General features: G+C 31.2%; 1 protein-coding gene across 2 annotated transcripts in view; it reads left to right on the top strand.

Annotated features, from left to right (window-relative positions):
- The first annotated feature begins 3,227 nt into the window (after positions 1-3,227).
- LOC139487583 (uncharacterized) overlaps positions 3,228-21,643 on the top strand; it is a 28,488-nt gene continuing 10,072 nt past the window's right edge. Inside the window, exons 1-4 of one of the 2 annotated variants that reach the window (XM_071272479.1) lie at positions 3,228-3,400; positions 4,982-5,266; positions 6,869-7,033; positions 16,708-16,923. In XM_071272479.1, coding sequence (XP_071128580.1) covers positions 3,349-3,400; positions 4,982-5,266; positions 6,869-7,033; positions 16,708-16,923 — 718 coding nt within the window. In that variant the 5' untranslated portion in view covers positions 3,228-3,348. The remainder of the gene's footprint in view (positions 3,401-4,981; positions 5,267-6,868; positions 7,034-16,707; positions 16,924-21,643) is intronic. The other variant, XM_071272480.1, reaches the window with a different exon arrangement.

Raw genomic sequence — 21,643 nt, forward strand, 5'->3', positions numbered from 1 at the left:
TTCTTTTCTTTTTCTCATTATGCTCCTCTTTACGTCAGTATTAAAACACCTTACGATTAGTGGTCGTGGTTCTCGCTGTGCAGGTAAACGATGAATGGCTACAATATCTCGGTCATGCAGTGTTATATTTAAGTCAGACTTTACCATTTGTATAAAATCTTGACGGAGATCTTGCTGCTCTTTCCAGGGAAAATTATATACATGTACCTTTATGTTATTCTTTCTGGAGTATTGTTCATTGTAGTTACTGCTTATATTTGTTACTTTAGCAATTTCTGTTGTTTCAGACAGTTCTTTTTTAATTGATATTGTTTTGGCTTCATTTTGATCTATCTTCCTTCTCAAATGTTCATTTTCAATTGATAAGGCCTCCACCTTTTCTTGCATGTCTGTTTGGATTTTATTCAATCTCTCATTCATCTTTTTATCTAAAGTGGATTCAAATTTACTAAAAAGTTTTTTCACAATACCAGTAACCATATTCTCAAGGTCAGCTGTTTTGACAAGGTCTTTTGTTACTTCATTCAGATCATCTTTTGTTGTAACATCCCTGAGGCTAAACTTGATTTCATCTAGATCTTTTTGAAAATTAATTATCCCTGATAAATCCATACTTGTATTAGAATCTGTTGACACATCTGAGCGAGTTCTCTTTGTGGGTTGTTTACTATTATCTTTATCTTTCTTAGCTGTTAATAGAGACTGAACAGTTTTTACCTGTTTCTGTTTATCTGCTGATTGACTTGAAAGTCTATTTGAAGGGTTACTACCTCCAGGCATATTGTACACAATATAATTATATAAGTCTATTGTAGATAAATTCAAACATTCAAGTTTACACAATAAAATCCTTGAAAATGTCTAATATTTCCTATTTTCTTGAAATATATCACACAAAAAGCATATCAATGGATGCATCACTTCAAAAACTTCTTCTTGGCCATAAAATTAATCCATTTCAGACATTTAAACTGCTGAAAATATTGCAAAAATTGGGAGCTGACTTTTCACAGTGTTATCAGCTCAGCGGCCATCTTGATCCTTTTACCTCTAGAGCTGCCGTGTTCTTTGATTATTTTTTTTTCTCTCACTTTTTAGGCTTCAAGGACATAACCTATGTACTTGTGAATGGGAGATGTTGCTGCATATATAGCAGGAACGTTTTCACGTGTTTTTAAATTACTTTCGAAATTCTGTTTATTTTTACTGTGAGAAATGTCACAATATGCAGGAATTTATTACCTCACAAGTTCTTTTGCTAGTTGTCCATGTTGTCTAACTTTGGTACTTATTCACATTTTGTAATTTCAATTTGCTTGTCATTTTCTATTTACATCTAAATCAATTTTATGTCTTTTCATTTTAAAGTGTTTTTATAAATTATTATACAATATTAGACAAATCAAATTATAAGACCGTGGAGATGGAAATCTATTGGCAAAAAAAAATATCATTTGTAACCTATGACTAAGAAGAGCCACAATTTGCTCTTTCATCGCTTCATCAGTCTACACATTGGCACACTAAGCATTAGTTTTCTCGTTTGAATTGATTGCATTTGTCATTTAAGGGCCTATGCGGACTATGCAGTATGGGATTTGTTGGTTGTTGAAGGCCGTACGGTGACCTATAGTTGTTATTTTTTGTGTCATTTGGTCTCTTGTGAGTTGTCTCATTAGTTTGATAAGCTTGATGAAATTGATACACGATATTAAATTTAAAAAAAAATGTTAACCTTAGCTGCTTCTAATTTAATGGGGAAATAATGTAAATATAAACAATATCCGCTGTCTATCCAAATATTAATATTTCAGAGTGCTCTCTGCATAGTTATTTTTCTCGTTTTTCATAGGAACTGTTCAATGGAAAACATTTTTTTGTTTGTAAATATAACGATTTAAAATACATGGTATTTGACTATTTGTAACAATCTAAAGTCTGAATATGTCTTCTCGATTCTTGTAAATGTAATCGTCAGTTCAGTCTATTCCATCATAGATCATCATAAGTTACATGTTAGCAGGAACATATAATATTGACATATCTGTTTCCAGATGTTAGGTATGTTATTTTTTGTGAAGCAAAGTGTACAAATCAAAACTTGATAAAATTGGTATAAACATCAAAAAATCATGCAACATCATAAAACTTCAAAAAAGAGTAGCAAGAATTATACTGGAATGCGATGTGTCTATTTCATCTAATTTCATGTTTTCATCTTTAAAATGGCTATCTTTTACCAAAAGAATAAAATACCAACAATCAATTCTAATGTATAAGATTGTAAATGAACTAGTTGTACACCTGATTACTTATCAATGCTAAATATTGATGATGTGCAACACCACAACTTACGATCTGTCTCTAATAATGATCTTTTTGTTCAACGACCAAATAATTTTTTTTTATAAAAAATCTTATCATTATTCTGCAACTAAAGTATGGAATAATTTACCACTCGAAATAAAAAAAAAATGTCGTAATGTGGAACAAGGATTTCTATACAAATCCTTGTGTGGAATTATTCAAGAAACATTGTTGTAATCATATTCTTGAAAATTATATGCAAGTCAAATAATTTGTTTTCCTTTAACAAAACTTTATCAAATATTGCCATTTATTACCATTTGTATATTTGAATAATAGTCTATATACATGTACTAGTAATATATATTGTATTTTAATCATGAATGTATGAATGTTAACTGTATGCGTGTATTTTGTTTGAGGGCCTCAATGGAAATTAGACTAGTTCTAATTGAGTTACCATCTTTAAATAAAGAATTTATTATTATTATGCAATTATATCAAGTAAATCCAACGCCGGTATTTGACACTTCAAAAGTAACTACTAAATTCCCAATATTGACTTTTACTCCGTGCAAGGATTTGTACAGTTGCTTCGTGTAAACTCTGTTTAAAAATTTCAAAAATGTTTTCATTTTATTTATATGACGTCACCACGTTTTAAACTAATAAAAGGCGGACCTCCTTGAAAACACCGACCAACAAAGAAACGTCAAGTAAGAAACGTTATATATGTCTCTGTTATAGTCAAGTTATTTAAAACATAAGGTATTTATATATATTTGATAAGTTTAATAACGTATCCGTCACTCAATAGTTCAATTTGAACCCGAGAGGGATCTAGTTATTTTCCCGTATTTGTATTTCCCGGAAAAGTTTTTTCGGAAATTGACGGTCGACATGTTTCCCTGAAATAGACTATAAGTAACCTTGCCATTGGAAAACCCGTTACAACCTATCCAATCATCATGACTGTTTACAATTAATATATTAATATTTCTACTCACTATATCACCATTGTGAAGGTTGAAGTTAGAAACAATGGAATATTTACAGTATATTTTTATACTTCTTGTGATGTTATATAAATCGGGTAAGTAACTATAAGAACATATCGTGTATATTGCTTATGTTTGACTTTTACATGTTTAGCTGTTTAGTACGTATTTTTGACAGTGCTAGGCTGCAATAATTTACGCATGTCGATTCCATAAGTAATAACTATTGAGTTTTCAATTTAATTATAATCCCATATAAACCTGTCTCTTGTATTTTGGTCTATGATAACGTTTTTCAACTGTTTAGAAAAAGGGGGGTGTACAAATCTAAATGATCATGAATAAGAGTTCAATTAAATCAAGAATTTGTATAGTAATACAAATACTTACTATACAAGTCCTTGATTAAATTAAGAAAAAAGTTTTTTTTAAATTTTTTTTGTCTCCCAACATTTCCATCGATTCGAAGATAAACTACCAAAAAGAGATTGGGCTGTTATAAAAATGACATTAAGTCATTTACTATATATCTTTATTACAACGCATTGTAGTGACATTATATATTAATTTGATGAAAGTATTTATAAACAAGTGTACTAAGGTTTATACATTTTCTTTTGTAATTTACACATTAAAAGCTATAAGTTCAAATAAACTTTTAATTTACACATAAAAAGTTATAAGTTCAAATTAACTTTTAATTTACCTAAATAAAGCTATATATATACTCGTATATTTATCATTTTACCAATGTTTACAATGGACTTGTGCTAAAATTTTACCAGGTACACTTTTGATCTTATTTCGAAAGTTTTCCTAATTGAAATAGCAAAAAAACTTTTATAAAGTTTTAATCTACATGTACATTTCATGTATGTGTGTTTCCAAAAAAGAGAATGGTAATTAGCCCACTTTTTTTTTGATTTTTTATTGTTCAGCAAAAGATTAATTTAGTTCAGCACATGTACAATTTATGAAACACTATGCTGTTAACATTTTAATTCGTTTGTTACAATTGCAAGTCCCAGACAATTTACCATCCAGCATCTTTTAACAATTCACTATAACTATTATATAAATAAAGAAGTAACATAATCTGTCAATATATAGTTGGCAGTGACAGTAGTTATATATAAATACATTATATTACCATGATTACAGTGGTTCAAATAAGACATCACTAGAGTAAAGTCTGAGGCCACAGTGCAAAATTTATCATGACATCATCATATCGAGTGTCACAGAATCTTAAATATCACTAAGGTCTGTTTCAACTAGATATGCTGAACTCATATTATACATTGTAGTCACTATTAAAACAATAATATAACAAATTTGAACTAACCATTGCTAACAAACAATTCTTCAAAGTTGTTTAAAGATAATTGTCGTAGGTTTATATTTCATGTTATTTTTACAATGGAAGTCAAAAAGAAAAGAAGAATGATTAACCTCAGATTTGACATAAGTTTTCTTCTATTTTGCATACATGTTTGTTATATTTTTTACACTTTGCACCGTGTAATTTTTGTCTGTAGTGCATCGTCACACCTCCCATAACTATATATCCCTCAATAGTCACTACTGAATTGGGGATATTTTCTATGTGATTAAAATGGAAATATTTTGATTGTTTTGGTTATTTATAGGCTAACAAATATTTTTTCCCATTACAGTTGACGTATCATCAGAAAGTTGTCAACCCATCGTGGATTCTTTACGTAAATATGGAAATGTTTATACTTACAAAGACGTCTGTTATGTGTTTATTAACCATGAAAAAACTTGGGTAGATGCTCGCCATAGATGTGAAGCATGGGGTGGGGATTTAGTGCATATACCAGACCAAGGCACCATGCAATTTATAAAAGGAATAATGGATAATCAGTTACGGTGGAGAAATAATGGTGTGTGGATAGGACTACATAATAGAGGATCAGGTGGATGGCGGTGGACTACAGGTACACATGTTAAAATCATAGTATTTCAATAAAAACAATTTCAGGTCATGCATGATATACATGTTTGCTACTTTTATTACATGCACATGTAGATTGACAACATATCTGGACATTTCTTAAAAACAACAGTTCTTCAACATGATCAGATAATATCAAGCTTCGTCTTATAAGGTCATGGCCTGGTGCTTCAACAAATACTAGAGTAAACTTAGGAGACACTGTAAAACTATAAGGAATATCTTTAACTTATAAAATAAGATATCATCCTTGTGAACATGTTGGTCCTTTAAATAATCTAATTTCTGTACATGTTATTCTTAAGGTTTGGGTTGAAAAGTGGCTCTTATCAATCTTCCCTGTGCTTGTATCACTCTTCTGTGTGATTTGAAATATCCTTGACCCAAAATTATCATATATCTATATTCTATCCAACATTGATAAGCTGAATCTCAACTTATTAAGTCCTCTTCAGGCATATCAGGTTTGCTGAAAAAAACACACTTATGTTTCTATCATTAAAAACAATCAAAGAAAATCAATAAATCTATTAGTTTGATTAGTTTGATAAAAAACTTAAATCAAATAGTTTGGGGTGGGGGGGTTAAGTTTTGTATATCTAAAATGGATTTTTACATATATCCCTATTGGTAAATCAACTTTTCCCAAATTAAGTTAAGAGGAGGGGGGGGGGGGGGGGGGGGGGGGTCAGTGAAAAAACTATGTGAATTAAATTTTTTATCCTACATTGAACTTTTGATGTCGTCCCTTATATCATGTATATGTAAATCATCAACAACTCAACAAAATATAAGGCCTTAATGAACTATTTGCTAAATTAACAAAAAGCTTCATTAATGTAACACATGTACAAATGTACTTGCAACTGTTATTTATAGAATCAATAGGGTCATGATAATTCATTCTCTAGCAAATATTCATCCTTCTTTGAGGTGTAAAAAATGTTTGAGATATTTTATTATCACTCATTGGATACCAGTTTTAGTTGATTTCATGTGTATACAATAATCACAAGTTTGAATGTTCAACAAACTATAAGTTTTCCACAGGCTTATGCATGTATACACAGACTAGCAAAACCACAAAATCAAATATCCACGAATATTAGTACCCATGAAACACAAATATTGGTACCCATGAAACATGAATATTTGTACACATAAAACACGAATATTGGTACCCATGAAACACGAATATTTGTACACATGAAACACGAATATTGGTTCCCATGAAACACGAATATTGGTTCCCATGAAACAAGAATATTGGTACCCATGAAACAAGAATATTGGTACCTACGAAACACGAATATTGGTTCCCATGAAACGAGAATATTGGTTCCCATGAAACAAGAATATTGGTACCCATGAAACAAGAATATTGGTACACATGAAACACGAATATTGGTTCCCATGAAACAAGAATATTGGTTCCCATGAAACAAGAATATTGGTACCCATGAAACAAGAATATTAGGACCCATGAAACAAGAATATTGGTACCTATGAAAATAAATGAATCCGAAGTACATTACACTATCAAAACTTTGTAAATTATATATATTATGATTTATTTTCTTTAAAGGTCAACGACAGACCTTCAACTACTGGGATTCCGGACAACCTAGTAAAACTTTTGGATTTATATCTTTTGAGGACTGTGCCTGTATGAGGAGAGGGGATGGGTGGCGGTGGCATGATTACATGTGTGATAACGGAATGTTTACATACAAATACATCTGTCAATTCCGTAAGTTTCTATTTGATTTCATAATATTTTGGCCAGTAATCTTTAGTCTTTTAAAATGTCCTGCATTTCTATTGTGTTGTTTGCTAGTAGTTTAAAAAAAAACAAGTGGATTGTTACCGTAGTATTTTTTGTTGAGCCTGCAACTTTTGTTGCAGAAAACTTGACATAGGGATAGTAATCCAGTGGCGGTGGGGTTAGCGTTAGCTAACTTCTTAAAAGCTTTATATTTTAGAAGGTGGAAGACCTGGATGCTTCATACTTTGTATATGGATGCCTCATGTTAAGAAGTTTCTGTCAGTCACATGTCCAATGTCCTTGACCTCATTTTCATGGTTCAGAGACTACTTGAAAAAAAGTTAAGATTTTTTGTAGTGTTAAATTCTCACTTACTATAAGTTATCGGATAACTATATTTGGTATGTGTGTACCTTGGAAGGTCCTCATGCCTGTCAATCAGTTTTCACTTGACCTTGACCTCATTTCATGGATCAGTGAAAAAGTTTAAGGTTTGGTGGTCAGGTCCATATCTCAGATACTATAAGCAATAGGTCTAGTATATTCAGTCTATGGAAGGACTGTAAGGTGTACATGATCAACTGGCAGGTGTCATCTGACCTTGACCTCATTTTCATGGTTCAGTGGTTATAGTTAAGTTTTTGTACATTGTTCTGTTTTTCTTATGCTGCATGCAATAGCTTTACTATATTTGGTGGATGGAATGATTGTAACGTGTACAAGTCTAGCTGGCAGTTGTCATCTGACCTTGACCTCATATTCATGGTTCAGTGGTCAAAGTTATGTTTTTGAGTTTTGGTCTTTTTTTAGCTCACCTGGCCCAAAGGGCCAAGTGAGCTTTTCCCATCACTTTGCGTCCGGCGTCGACTGTCGTCGTTAACTTTTACAAATCTTCTCCTCTAAAACTACTGGGCCAAATTAAACCAAACTTGGCCACAGTCATCATTGGGGTATCTTGTTTACAAAATGTGTCTGGTGACCCGGCCAACCAACCAAGATGGCTGCCATGGCTAAAAATAGAACATAGGGGTAAAATGCAGTTTTTGGCTTATAACTCAAAAACCAAAGCATTTAGAGCATTCTGACAAGGGTAAAATTGTTTATAAGGTCAAGATCTATCTGCCCTGAAATTTTCAGATGAATCGGACAACCCATTGTTGGGTTGCTGCCCCTAAATTGGTAATTTTAAGGAAATTTTACTGTTTTTGGTTATTATCTTGAATATTATTATAGATAGAGATAAACTTTAAAGAGCAATAATGTACAGCAAAGTAAGATTTACAAATAAGGCAACATGACTGAAATGGTCAATTGACCCCCTAAGGAGATATTGTCCTTTATAGTCAATTTTTAACAATTTTCATAAAATTTGAAAATTTTTACTAACATTTTCCACTAAAACTACTGGGCCAAGTTCATTATAGATAGAGATAACTGTAAGCAGCAAGAATGTTCAGTAAAGTAAGACGTACAAACACATCACCATCACCAAAAACACAATTTTGTCATGAATCCATCTGCTTCCTTTGTTTAATATTCACATAGACCAAGGTGAGCGACACAGGCTCTTTAGAGCCTCTAGTTTTCTAATACTATATGCAATAGATTAACTATATTTGGTGTATGTAAATATTTTATGATCAATATGTCAGTCGCGCAGGTTTTATTTGATCTTGACCTCATTTTTTCAGTTCATTGATTTGTGCTAAGTTTTTGTGTTTTGGTTTGTTTTTCTTAAACTATAAGCAATAGGTCAACTATATTTGTTGTATGGAAAAATTATTAGTCTGGCATGGTTCATCTGAAATTGACCTCATTTTCATGGTTCATTGGTCAATGTGTTTAGTTTTCTTGGTTAATGTTAAGTTTATGTGACAGTTGTAATAAAGCTTTATATTTAGGACTATCAACATAATATCAAAGATTAAGACAAGAAATTTCAGCGTGTGCACTCTTGTTTTGTTGACTATTTTGTTTTAAATAAGAAGTGTTGTCAGATTGTTAGTATTAGGATTATTTATATAAGAAGCTACTGAACTTAGTATTTCTAGTAGTAAAGTAGAAGTTATTAAACTTTAGAGTATTAATCATCTCACTTTTTGACTTCCTTTAACCTTTTGTTATAAATAAAATAATTAAGTCTCTCATAAGACTTTTATATTCAGAATTTACAAGAATATAATCAGCTCAACAAACTTTTGTTCATTCTGTACTGTTTCACAACTGTCCCAGGAAAGGGAGTTGGTGTGCCCAAACACAGTTTATCCCTGCCACTTCAATATGTGCCTGTCCCAAGTTAGGAGCCTGCTATTCATGCTATTCAGAGGTTGTGACTTGTTGCTGAATATCATATTTGTATTTCATTTATAGTTTTATACATTGAAAATTTAAAGACTGAGCAGCACAAATCCCACCATTAAAACACAGTGTGATCTCAGATGATTTGAAGGGTATAAATCAGATCCTGCTAGATATGTGGCTCCCATTGTGTTGTTCATGGCAAGAAGGAAATCTGTGATATGATGCTCAATTATTTTTTTTTCTCCTATCCTTTTACCTCAATCAGTGATGTTGAATTGAAAGAAGAAAACAGAAAAAAATGTTTTGTTTCTTAATTCCTCATTGTTGAATAATGTAATTTTTAGCGTTTTACGATTTTGAACATGACTTGCAAGATGTAATCTATGAATCAAGCTTTGCTTATATAAACTTAAATTTGCTTGCTGTACTAAAGCTTCGCAATACAAGAAAACATAAAAGTTAATAAACTAAAGTGGCATACAGATTTGGTCCATGGTTCATTAAGGTATTTGCTATGAGATTGGTTAAGATATATCATTGTAAGGTAAGTTCATTGATGGTCATGGCAATTTTCATCTACTACAAAATGTATCTGTTACAATATAATAAAACTGCTAGAATCCACATATTACTTTAACAGCAATTTTCTGAACCAGGTTTACTACATAGATAATGTCAATTGATAGATTTTTTTACCATGATATAATCAACTAAATACAATTTAAAAACTCTTAATTAAAGCCATGAAGGGTGTAGAAGCTTTTGTTTAAAATCATCTGATAATTGTGAATTTATGATGGCTTTAGAGAGGGTGTGTGAAAAACTTTTCTTTTAATTCATCCTACAGACATAAAGGAGGAAATGTCTGAACTGCTGAGCAGACATAAATATCTTACATGGCACATTTCTCATGTAGGGGTAGTTGGTTACACCTGTCAATTACATAACTATTTCAAAGACATTAAAATGTTAACACCTTCACCCTCATCAAGTACACCTATAAACAAATTTTCAGAATCATGAGAACTTATAGAAGTTTCATTTTAATGACTGGAAATATATATAAACGTTCACTTTTTGTTTAATTTGGTAGAACATGTACATATTGTCATGTCCACATATATATATACAACGTCCCTTTAGATTGTACATGAACTTTTCTAATGTAATTAAATTATTATCAGGATTTTGATTGGACAACATCATGTATTTTAAGGGGTGCACATCAGATTCAGTTCCATTGTCTATTGATCTGCAAAAGGAAGTCACCATTTTGATTTCTATAATTTAAAAATATGTGATTTCTTCAATAATAAAAAAAGCCTTTTAGGAAGTTGTGTTAATGAAATTTTATATTGTTTTGAATAATATGTATATATACAGAGCCAACAAATGTTTGATGTTTAGGCCTCACTTCCATCATGTCCTTGTGGTTATGATTGATTGTTGGATGTTTAAATTAACACCAGTGGCAAATATTTCATTATGTTCAGGACGATTATGGTATCAATGTAGTCATACATTTTTTGTACTTACTTGTATAACGTTCTGAAGACAAGAACAATGTTTCACAGAATTTTCAATTTATGCCTCCAAAAAAAACGACTTAGTTTAACTGAAGCTTGGCCTACATGTACATAAAATTGGTCTGCTATATGCATCACTAGGAAAACTTCAATTTGCAACAATAAAAATTATGTTTTATGTTGACCAAGCTAAAAATACAGTCAATTTATTTCCTAACTATCAGGATAGTGTTTGCCCACTAGAACATCTAAGGTAGCACTCCACAGTTAGAAAATAAAATTAAAAATGAGCCACAAAATGTTTTATCATCTCCTATTCCTGGATTTCTAATACATTAACCTAACTGTTTGTGTTGTATATGTGCATATGTATGTAATCAGTATATTCCATAGATTTGATTTTCAAAAATTAAAAGAGTGAAAATTAATTCCTTATATGTGTATCCATGGCAACATTCTGCATTTATTTACCATAAAATATTGCAAAAAGGGGGGTTGACATGTCACATATCCCCCAAAAATTTGGATCAAACTAGAATTTCAATGCCTTTGAGTTATACCTTTTTAGAAACTGTTTTCATAAATCTTCCTAATGATCAAATAAAAAATGGGTGTCTTTCGCCTCATTTTTTCGTAAAATCCAATCACAAAGTTCGTGCGATAAAAAGTTGGAAAAAAACATTACAATAATTGCCGGACCAATGTATGGTAGGGACATGCAAATACGGACTGTCATGCAGAAAACAGCCTATATTACATACTTTACATAACCTTGATGTTCATATAAACCCAATACAAAGGCTATTTTAATACTCAGCTATCCAAAAATGATTTTTATTGCACACTAGCTCTCATATTTGAAAAAACAACAGGGGCCAAAATGCGAAACTACACATCTAACTGTGGAGTGCTACCTTAAGATGAAATTTTTCCCCTTCTGCTTCAATTTTTATTATATTTTCTGTGTTCTACTAGCTGTTACGATGAAAATGGTACCTTAGTTTTTAAAATTGGTTCAGTAATAAAGATTTTATGATGGTTAGCAGTTGATGTTGAAACGCGACAAAAAGTGATTTAAAAATAAGTGCTGGATCATGGTGAAAAACTTCAAGTCTGTCTCATTTTTGGGGTAAATTTCTAAAACTTTTCCCATTATCTTATTTAAAATCATAAAATTACCTTCAAAGAGGACAAATTGTACAATTTTAAGGTATTTGAAAGCACTTATAGGTCAATTTTGCTGTAAATAGCATACCTAACCTTGGTTTAGAAGCTCTCAAGCAGGGTATAAATTTCTAGCAGTACTGGCATCATTAAATTTAATTAATGTCAAATTATAATATAAAATCCTGCTAAAAATGTTTATTTGACTTATTCGCGTTCAAAAATATAAAGCAATACATTCTGAGGATATCATATAAAGCGCAATCTTTGGTTACAATGGCAAAGCTAATGGAGTACAAATTTGAGACCGCAACATGTCTAAGTGTCAAAATGTATATATTTGGTTGCTAAGGACAGTAAACAATAAAATAAACATAAATTGCATTCCTAACATATTTTTTACCTTCAGAACTAAAACAAGAACATAAAAGACTAAAGATTTGTGGTAAATTTTATCTTAAAAAGTGCATTTCTGTGCTTTCTGGTGTGCCATAAGGTAGCACTCCACAGTTAGAAAATAAAATTAAAAATGAGCCACAAAATGTTTTATCATCTCCTATTCCTGGATTTCTAATACATTAACCCAACTGTTTGTGTTGTACATGTGCATATGTATGTAATCAGTATATTCCATAGATTTGATTTTCAAAAGTTAAAAGAGTGAAAATTAATTCCTTATATGTGTATCCATGGCAACATTCTGCATTTATTTACCATAAAATATTGCAAAAAGGGGGGTTGACATGTCACATATCCCCCCAAAATTTGGATCAAACTAGAATTTCAATGCCTTTGAGTTATACCTTTTTAGAAACTGTTTTCATAAATCTTCCTAATGATCAAATAAACTAGAGGCTCTAAAGAGCCTGTGTCGCTCACCTTGGTCTATGTGCATATTAAACAAAGTACACAAATGGATTCATGACAAAATTGTATTTTGGTGATGGTGATGTGTTTGAAGTTCTTACTTTACTGAACATTCTTGCTTCTTACAATTATATCTATAATGAACTTGGCCCATTAGTAACAGAGAAAAATATTTGGTAAAAATTTACATAAATTTACCAAATTAATGAAAATTGTTAAAAATTGACTATAAAGGGCAATAACTCCTTAAGGGGTCAATTGACCATTTAGGTCATGTGGACTTATTTGTAGATCTTACTTTGATGAACATTATCGCTGTTTACAGTTTATCGCTATCTATAATAGTATTCAAGATAATAACCAAAAACAGCAAAATTTCTTTAAAAATTACCAATTGGAGGGCAGCAACCCAACAACCGGCTGTCCAATTCATTTGAATATTTCAGGGCAGATATATATTGACTTGATTAACAATTTAACTCCTTGTCAGATTTCCTCTAAATGATTTGGGTTTCAGAGTTATAAGCAAAAAACTACATTTTACCCCTGTTCTATTTTTAGCCGTGGTGGCCATCTTGGTTGGATGGCCAGGTCATCGGACACATTTTTCAAACAAGGTACCTCAAAGATGATTGTGGCCAAGTTTGAATTAATTTGGCCCAGTAGTTTCAGAGGAGAAGATTTTTGTAAAAGATAACTAAGATTTACGAAAAATGGTTAAAAATTGACTATAAAGGGCAATAACTCCTTAAGGGGTCACTTGACCATTTCGGTCATGTTGACTTATTTGTAAATCTTACTTTGATGAACATTATTGCTGTTTACATTTTATCTCTATCTATAAAAATATTCAAGATAATAACCAAAAACTGCAAAAATTTCATCAAAATTACCAATTCAGGGGCAGCAACCCAACAACAGGTTGACCGATTCATCTGAAAATTTCAGGGCAGATAGATCTTGACCTGATAAACATTTTTACTCCATGTCAGATTTCCTCTAAAAGTTTTGTTTTTTGAGTTATAAGCCAAAAACTGCATTTTCCCCCTATGTTCTATTTTTAGCCGTGGCGGCCATCTTGGTTGGTTGACCGGGTCACGCCACACATTTTTTAAACTAGATACCCCAAAGATGATTGTGGCCAACTTTGGATTAATTTGGCCCATTAGTTTCAGAGGAGAAGATTTTTGTAAAAGATTACTTAGATTTATGAAAAATGGTTAAAAATTGACTATAAAGGGCAATAACTCCTTAAGGGGTCAACTGACCATTTCGGTCATGTTGACTTATTTGTAAATCTAACTTTGCTGAACATTATTGCTGTCTACAGTTTATCTCTATCTATAATAATATTCAAGATAATAACCAAAAACGGCAAAAATTTCCTCAAAATTACCAATTCAGGGGCAGCAACCCATTAACAGGTTGACCGATTCATCTGAAAATTTCAGGGCAGATAGATCTTGACCTGATAAACATTTTTACTCCACATCAGATTTCCTCTAAATGCTTTGGTTTTTGAGTAATAAGCCAAAAACTGCATTTTACCCCTATGTTCTATTTTTAGCCGTGGCGGCCATCTTGGTTGGTTGACCGGGTCACGCCACACATTTTTTAAACTAGATACCCCAAAGATGATTGTGGCAAAGTTTGGATTAATTTGGCCCAGTAGTTTCAGAGGAGAAGATTTTTGTAAAAGATTACTTATATTTATGAAAAATGGTTAAAAATTGACTATAAAGGGCAATAACTCCTAAAGGGGTCAACTGACCATTTCGGTCATGTTGACTTATTTGTAAATCTAACTTTGCTAAACATTATTGCTGTTTACAGTTTATCTCTATCTATAATAATATTCAAGATAATAACCAAAAACAGTAAAATTTCCTCAAAATGACCAATTCAGGGGCAGCAACCCAACAACGGGTTGACCGATTCATCTGAAAATTTCAGGGCAGATAGATCTTGACCTGATAAACATATTTACCCCATGCCAGATTTCTTCTAAATGCTTTGGTTTTTGAGTTATAAGCCAAAAACTGCATTTTACCCCTATGTTCTATTTTTAGCCATGGCGGCCATCTTGGTTGGTTGACCGGGTCACGCCACACATTTTTTAAACTAGATACCCCAATGATGATTGTGGCCAAGTTTGATTCAATTTGGCCCAGTAGTTTCAGAGGAGAAGATTTTTGTAAAAGTTAACGACGACGGACGCCGGACGCAAAGTGATGGGAATAGCTCACTTGGCCCTTCGGGCCAGGTGAGCTAAAAATGGGTGTCTTTTGCCTCATTTTTTCGTAAAATCCAATCACAAAGTTCGTGCGATAAAAAGTTGGAAAAAAACATTACAATAATTGCCGGACCAATGTATGGTAGGGACATGCAAATACGGACTGTCATGCAGAAAACAGCCTATATTACATACTTTACATAACCTTGATGTTCATATAAACCCAATACAAAGGCTATTTTAATACTCAGCTATCCAAAAATGATTTTTATTGCACACTAGCTCTCATATTTGAAAAAACAACAGGGGCCAAAATGCGAAACTACACATCTAACTGTGGAGTGCTACCTAAGCTTACCATTTAAAGAATTATTCTTAGGAGAAAAATTTGTATGTTATGTGTCTCTTGGAAAACTCAATTTGTGTCAGTAAAACTTATGCTTTATGTAGACCAACCTTAAAATACTATATAAATTGTAAAATTCATTTCCTAATTATGAGGAAGGCCCGCACGGTTCCCCATTAATAATATCTAAAAACTAACCAATTTAAGAATTATTCCCAGAGAGCAGTGCTGTAATCTTGATGCTATGTCTACATTTAGTAGATCAGATTCTGAAGTGTTATATTTCTTAATAGCTATAGGGTGTCAGCAAAAAGAAGTATAGTTAATCCTGCTTTATAATATTGTTCAAATTAAAGAATAGTGAAATTTTTACTGCTTGTTTGCTTTACTTTTTAATTTCCTTGTTAGTTGGAAAAACAATGATTGCAACATTTGGTTATACATGTATGCAAAATACAAAGTCTTTACAGCTCTGATATCTCCATTGTGTATAGGCCTCCTTTGTATATTTTCAAAAAATTGAAATGTTTTTTCCCATCAAGCAAATGCTGACCCCTAAATTCAATATGTAGACATGAAAGTCATGAAAAGATATAATTTATTTCAATGAGTATTTAATTTCACTTTTAACATTGTTCAAAGTGCTACATACATGTACATAACATACATGTAGCAAACATTGGGGTCAGTATTTTAAATACAAACTCTCTGTATAGAGTGTAAACATAAAAGGTTAAATGCAGTACATATCATGTTAAAAACTTGGACTTTGTACTTGACTGAAAATAGCATAATGTGTGGTTTATATGAAATCATTTTAGGTGGTGGTGCACTTTTACTTTCATAACACATTAGTGGCACAATTTAATGTAATTTTTTACCTTAATTTATTTTATAATGCTAGTTAGCTTTGATACTAAATTAATTTACAAACTTTCTTTTAATTTTTGACAATCTCTGTCATCTCTGTTTGATGCTTTTATGATCTGTAGTTGTATATTTTTGTGGGAACTTCTATGTTGCAGTTTTGGATACACTTTTCATATCACATGACTTCTTCTTTTGTTCAAGCTTCAGTTCTATTCCAGGCTTGAATGTAGTCTCATAGATTTGCAATCTCCTCATTATTTCATTTGGCTCCTTTATTTGCTTGCTGTTTCTGGAGTTCCATAGCTTCATGCATTATGGCTGTTATATTTACCAACTTTTTTCCTGTATAAAGGTATGTTACCTACAACAACAACCACAACCACCACCACAGCTAAACCAAGCACAACCACGGTCACCACCGTCACCACCACCAAAACATCAACCAGTACTGCAAGTTCTAGTACGGTGACAAGCAGCAGTGTCATGAACTTATTTAATCCTGTATATAACAAACCTTTGGAGACTGCCGATACTGTTCACGATGTTGTTATTAAAGGATATCCATCAGGTTTGTTCATCAATCATCAATGCTTATCGTTCCTCTATCTAGCTAGAATTGTATAAAGAAAATAGCAACATTCCTAACCTTCATTTTATTTTTGCTTGAAATTTTACATCATGTATATAATTTATACAGCATATGTTATGTGTGTACACGGGAATGTTTTGTTTTATATGGTTGCAACTTTAGTTGGAAATTAATTTTGTCTATGCTGAAATGCTTAAATTGAAATTTCTTCTCAGGTGTTAAAATTAGGGGATTGGCATCATCTGAATCTTTTTATTGACCCTATTTTGTGATTTTCCAATGAAATCGATACACCAATGGCTATTTTAAATTTGATTGATAGATACATGTAACAATATTTGTTTGCTGCTGTCTTACTAGACTTACAGTTGAAGTTACTAGTAATCAATAGTCTTAATCAATAGTTATTCCTCTCTCTTTTTTCTCTAGAATTGCAAGTTTGAGAGACAAGATCTAAGGATGCTCTCAAAGTATGAATCATTCTAAGAGCCCATTGAAGGTCGCTGCTATCTGAATACCATCTTATTATAAGTTTTAAACATTTTAAAAAGTAAAATCTCAAAAATACTGAACTTAGAGGAAAATCAATTCGGAAAGTCCATAATAGATAGGAACTTCTACAGAAATAATTAATAAGTTGATAATTTTTTAAAAGCCTCTTAGTGAAAAAAAACCAAGTCAGGGATCCAGAATTGAATGTTTAGGAACCTATTGAGAATTTCATCTAATACTATAAATATATTTTGTCTGGTTTTATTTTTGGAGGGGCAAGGTTTTTTACACCGACATCTGAATAGAGACAAAATTCAGTTTAAAACCTATTTGACATATTAAGTAAAACATTTTTGGGCATTGTATTTAAATACCTAATATGTTACTTAACAATGATCATATTGGTGAATATATTTATTTACATTACATATTCTATATAAGGAAGTATTACTTCAGCAAAGTCCTAAGAATTATCACTTAAATATTGATCATTGTTTAGAAGACAGATAAGACAATGTAAGATGGAGTATTTCCTACCACTCAACAATATTTTGTTGTTATAATACTAATAATAGTTTGCATGTTTAGTAACAGGATTTTATTTGTATGACTTGTTTTGCATGACTGTTTCTTTATTAAATTATATATTTAGTCATCAAGGAAACCATGCATTATGCTATATTGTGCTTCATCAACATTCATTTTAATTGATATCAAAAGTATATGTATAAGAAATAAATTTTCTCAGGCATATTAATAAATGTCCTGCTGTGTTTAATGCAAGACCAAGTGTACAGACAAAAACTGAAAAATAGAGCTCAAACAAAAATTACTAAAATATGACTGTGATTGGATGCATATTGTTACACAGCTATTTCACAAAACAAGACTTTTAATGGAGAGATATATAATATTCATTGTTTACGTACTGGTTCCAAGATATGATCTCTATGTTTCATCTCATAGAGACAAAACTTGGGAATGTTACCATAATAAATAAACATCTGTGGAAGAACCAAAGTGAAGGGAACCAATTATAGTAAAAGTTTAAACTCTTAAAATTTTGGGACATATAAATGTTAAAAAATGATGCTTAGCCCTTTTTTTGACGTTTGAAAAAAAATGTAGTGCATATGAGCTTTCCATTCTCAGGTATATATTTTTTTTTACAAAACTTTAGGGTAAAAGTAGTAACATTTGGGTACCCTTTGACAATTTCAGTCATGTGCATGGAGAAAAAATATTGAATTTTGTTACAAATTCTACTGGTTGTTTCTGTTAATCCTGCTCAGAAGTTCAGAATGACTCTATCCTGCCAAAAGAAGAGACTATTATACAATAATTAGATGGCCATCATGTCTCTATCAGAACAGGGGTCTCACAATCATAACATTATTGTGGTCAGTTTGACAGATAACAGAGAGACAGATCACATGCCAACATTCTAATGTCTCTTAAATAAATGTTTTTCTTTGAAACTTGAGTACAACAACAAAATCAGTTCCAGCTGACTTTAAACATGCCAAAACTGTGTGTGTTAGGAAAAAAAGTGTATTTAGTAGAATGTATCATTCACATGTTCATGTCAGGGATAATTTATCTCCAAAAAAATTATGTACAAAAACATTTAATTGCTAATAAAAAGTTGAAGAAAATAAAGTATGAACAAAACTTATCTGCAACCAGTGGTGGTAATAAAATGAGGGAAGGAAAATATATCAAAACATTTTCTTGAACTTCAGTTGACAGATGCTGCACGTTTGTTATGTCGACCATGATAATTATATGTGGGTGTTTTCACAGCATGTTTAAGATTGTTATGGTGCTACTACTTCCTGAATGTACTTAAACTAGTAGTTCTCTTTTGTTTTATGTAGAAGAGTGTTTATATAATATCCTGATTTAATACAAGTATTTCTTAGTAGAAGATATCTGTGCATGATATTTAAGTTAATTCTTTGAAGTCCTACACTGACCACAGTGGATAAAAATCCATGAAAGTTTGGAATTGAATATTTTAAAGTTTCTATTAAAGTGAAAAGTATTCATAGTATGTATTTTAATCACAAACAACAACAAAAATTTGTATTTTCACCTTCTCTTTTTACAGATATGAAACTAATGCTAATTTCTAAGTATGGGAAATATTGTTAATACGACTTCCTGTGATTTGATACTTCACTAGATCACTTATAATAACTTAATAAAAATTAACAAAAAATTACTGTTGTATGAGTTGAAGTAGAAAAAAAATGTTTGACTTGTTTTTGCCTAACTCTGAAACCTCTCCAAACCAGACTGAAATATCATGATTGATTCTATGAAAATTTTCAAAAAGATCCATTTTGATAGTTTATTTGGAAAATATATAAAGTTAGAGATAAAAATGGTTTAATATAGTACAATGTTGATAATGACTTATTTCTTCTGCTTTCTCAGATATCTGAATCACTTATTGATAAACGATAAAAAATCATTCATAGACATGAAATATTTGTGATTATTAATTTGGATCCAATACAAGTCCTGACTAAGGTCTGACTCTATCATTTAACATTGTAATTAGTAAAATATTTCTATAGTCTTTTTCATAATGATGGTGTAAACAGTTTACAATTTCATAAGATACAAAACTAAAAACAGCTGTAGTAGTTTATAAATATTTCTGTAGGAGTATGAAACTAAGACTCTTGGTTTAATATGAAGTGTTTATTTGTATGATAACTAAATGAATTATCATGACACCTATTATGATATAATAGATTATTTAGAGTTGTTATCAGGAAAGTAAAGTAGTAATTTCCAGTCCCCTATCTCCCAGCTCAAATTTCTGACAAATAATTGTTTCCAGCTATTTTTCCAAACAACATATTTCCTGTCCAATACACAAAAGTTTAATACACAAAAGTTTTAAATTTCTAAGAACAATTTTCACTCGGTTGTAGTTAATTTTCACATCTTGCCGCCTACTTCAATCACACTGTGTAATTTTTAAGTGGCAAAGCTGTTTAAGATCTTTATATTTGATTAAATCTGGTGTACTCAACGTATTTTCATTTGGTATAAGATAAGGAGATGTGGTATTACTGCCCATAAAAAAAAACTAACCAACAAAGTCCTAAAGAAGTGGATTTATTATAATTGTAAAGAGTTTTGTTTTTTGGTGTTTGTTATTTAACTGATGGAAACAAGTCTTTGTTAAAGAATCTAATACACCACAATTTAGAAACTTTAGTGCATTTATTATCCTGATTTTTGAACAATGTACATAAATGAGAGATAAACTAATGCAATTTCAGTAAAAGAGGGACGAAAGATATCAGAGGGACAGTCAAACTCACATTAAATGATGCTAACAAAATTTGTAATGCAAGCTTTTGTTTTTGGAGACAATTAATTGTTTTTTTGCAGAACATAAAAACATTTAAACTTTTCTGGGATTACACTAGATGGGTACAGTTCAAAAATCAGAAGTTCAGATACCAAGGTCATTTAAAGATTATGAGCCAAACGTAATTTTGATAATTGTTCCTCCTTAACTAAGTGTAAGTTACATCAAGTGAATAAGGTAACACAGATTGGGAAATATATTTGTGTTGGTGTCAGTTCACTACTTCCTGTGTTAAAATGGACAAAAACATACATTCCAGAAGATAACCATAAGTGAATAAAAGCTCTCAAAATACTGAAAAATATTATTAAATTGCTGCAAATAAAGACCCTGGATTTTTATCAAAATCAAATCTCACTACTATATTTTAATATAATGTGATTTATATATTCTTCAAATGTATCTTAAGTTTATAGAATTGTTCAAATGTCTAATAATGCACTTTCATCTACTGCAGTTAAATTTTATATTTCTAAATAATTTGTTAACATCCGTTTAGCTAATTTGATTTTTCTTTGCTGTGGTTAAATTTTGTACATTTTAAGACGAGAAATTCTGCACTTGGTGACATAAAGTGCAAAAAATGTACAAAATCAATAAACTATGTGACAAATAGTGTGGGATAGGATCAAATATTCCACAAAACCATCTCTAAAATAAATATATTGTGCATGTATATTGATCCAGTCATAGAAATCTTGTTATAAAGACTGCCACTTCTCACTATTGATTTTTCCAACCTACTATGGAAAATATGTGTTGTTATCTTTTAAGATAGAATGAAATTGTGAAATTACTGTAGTGCATTAATCAATA

The sequence above is a fragment of the Mytilus edulis genome, chromosome 9 (genome assembly GCF_963676685.1).
Source record: "Mytilus edulis chromosome 9, xbMytEdul2.2, whole genome shotgun sequence".
NCBI classification, from domain to species: domain Eukaryota; kingdom Metazoa; phylum Mollusca; class Bivalvia; order Mytilida; family Mytilidae; genus Mytilus; species Mytilus edulis.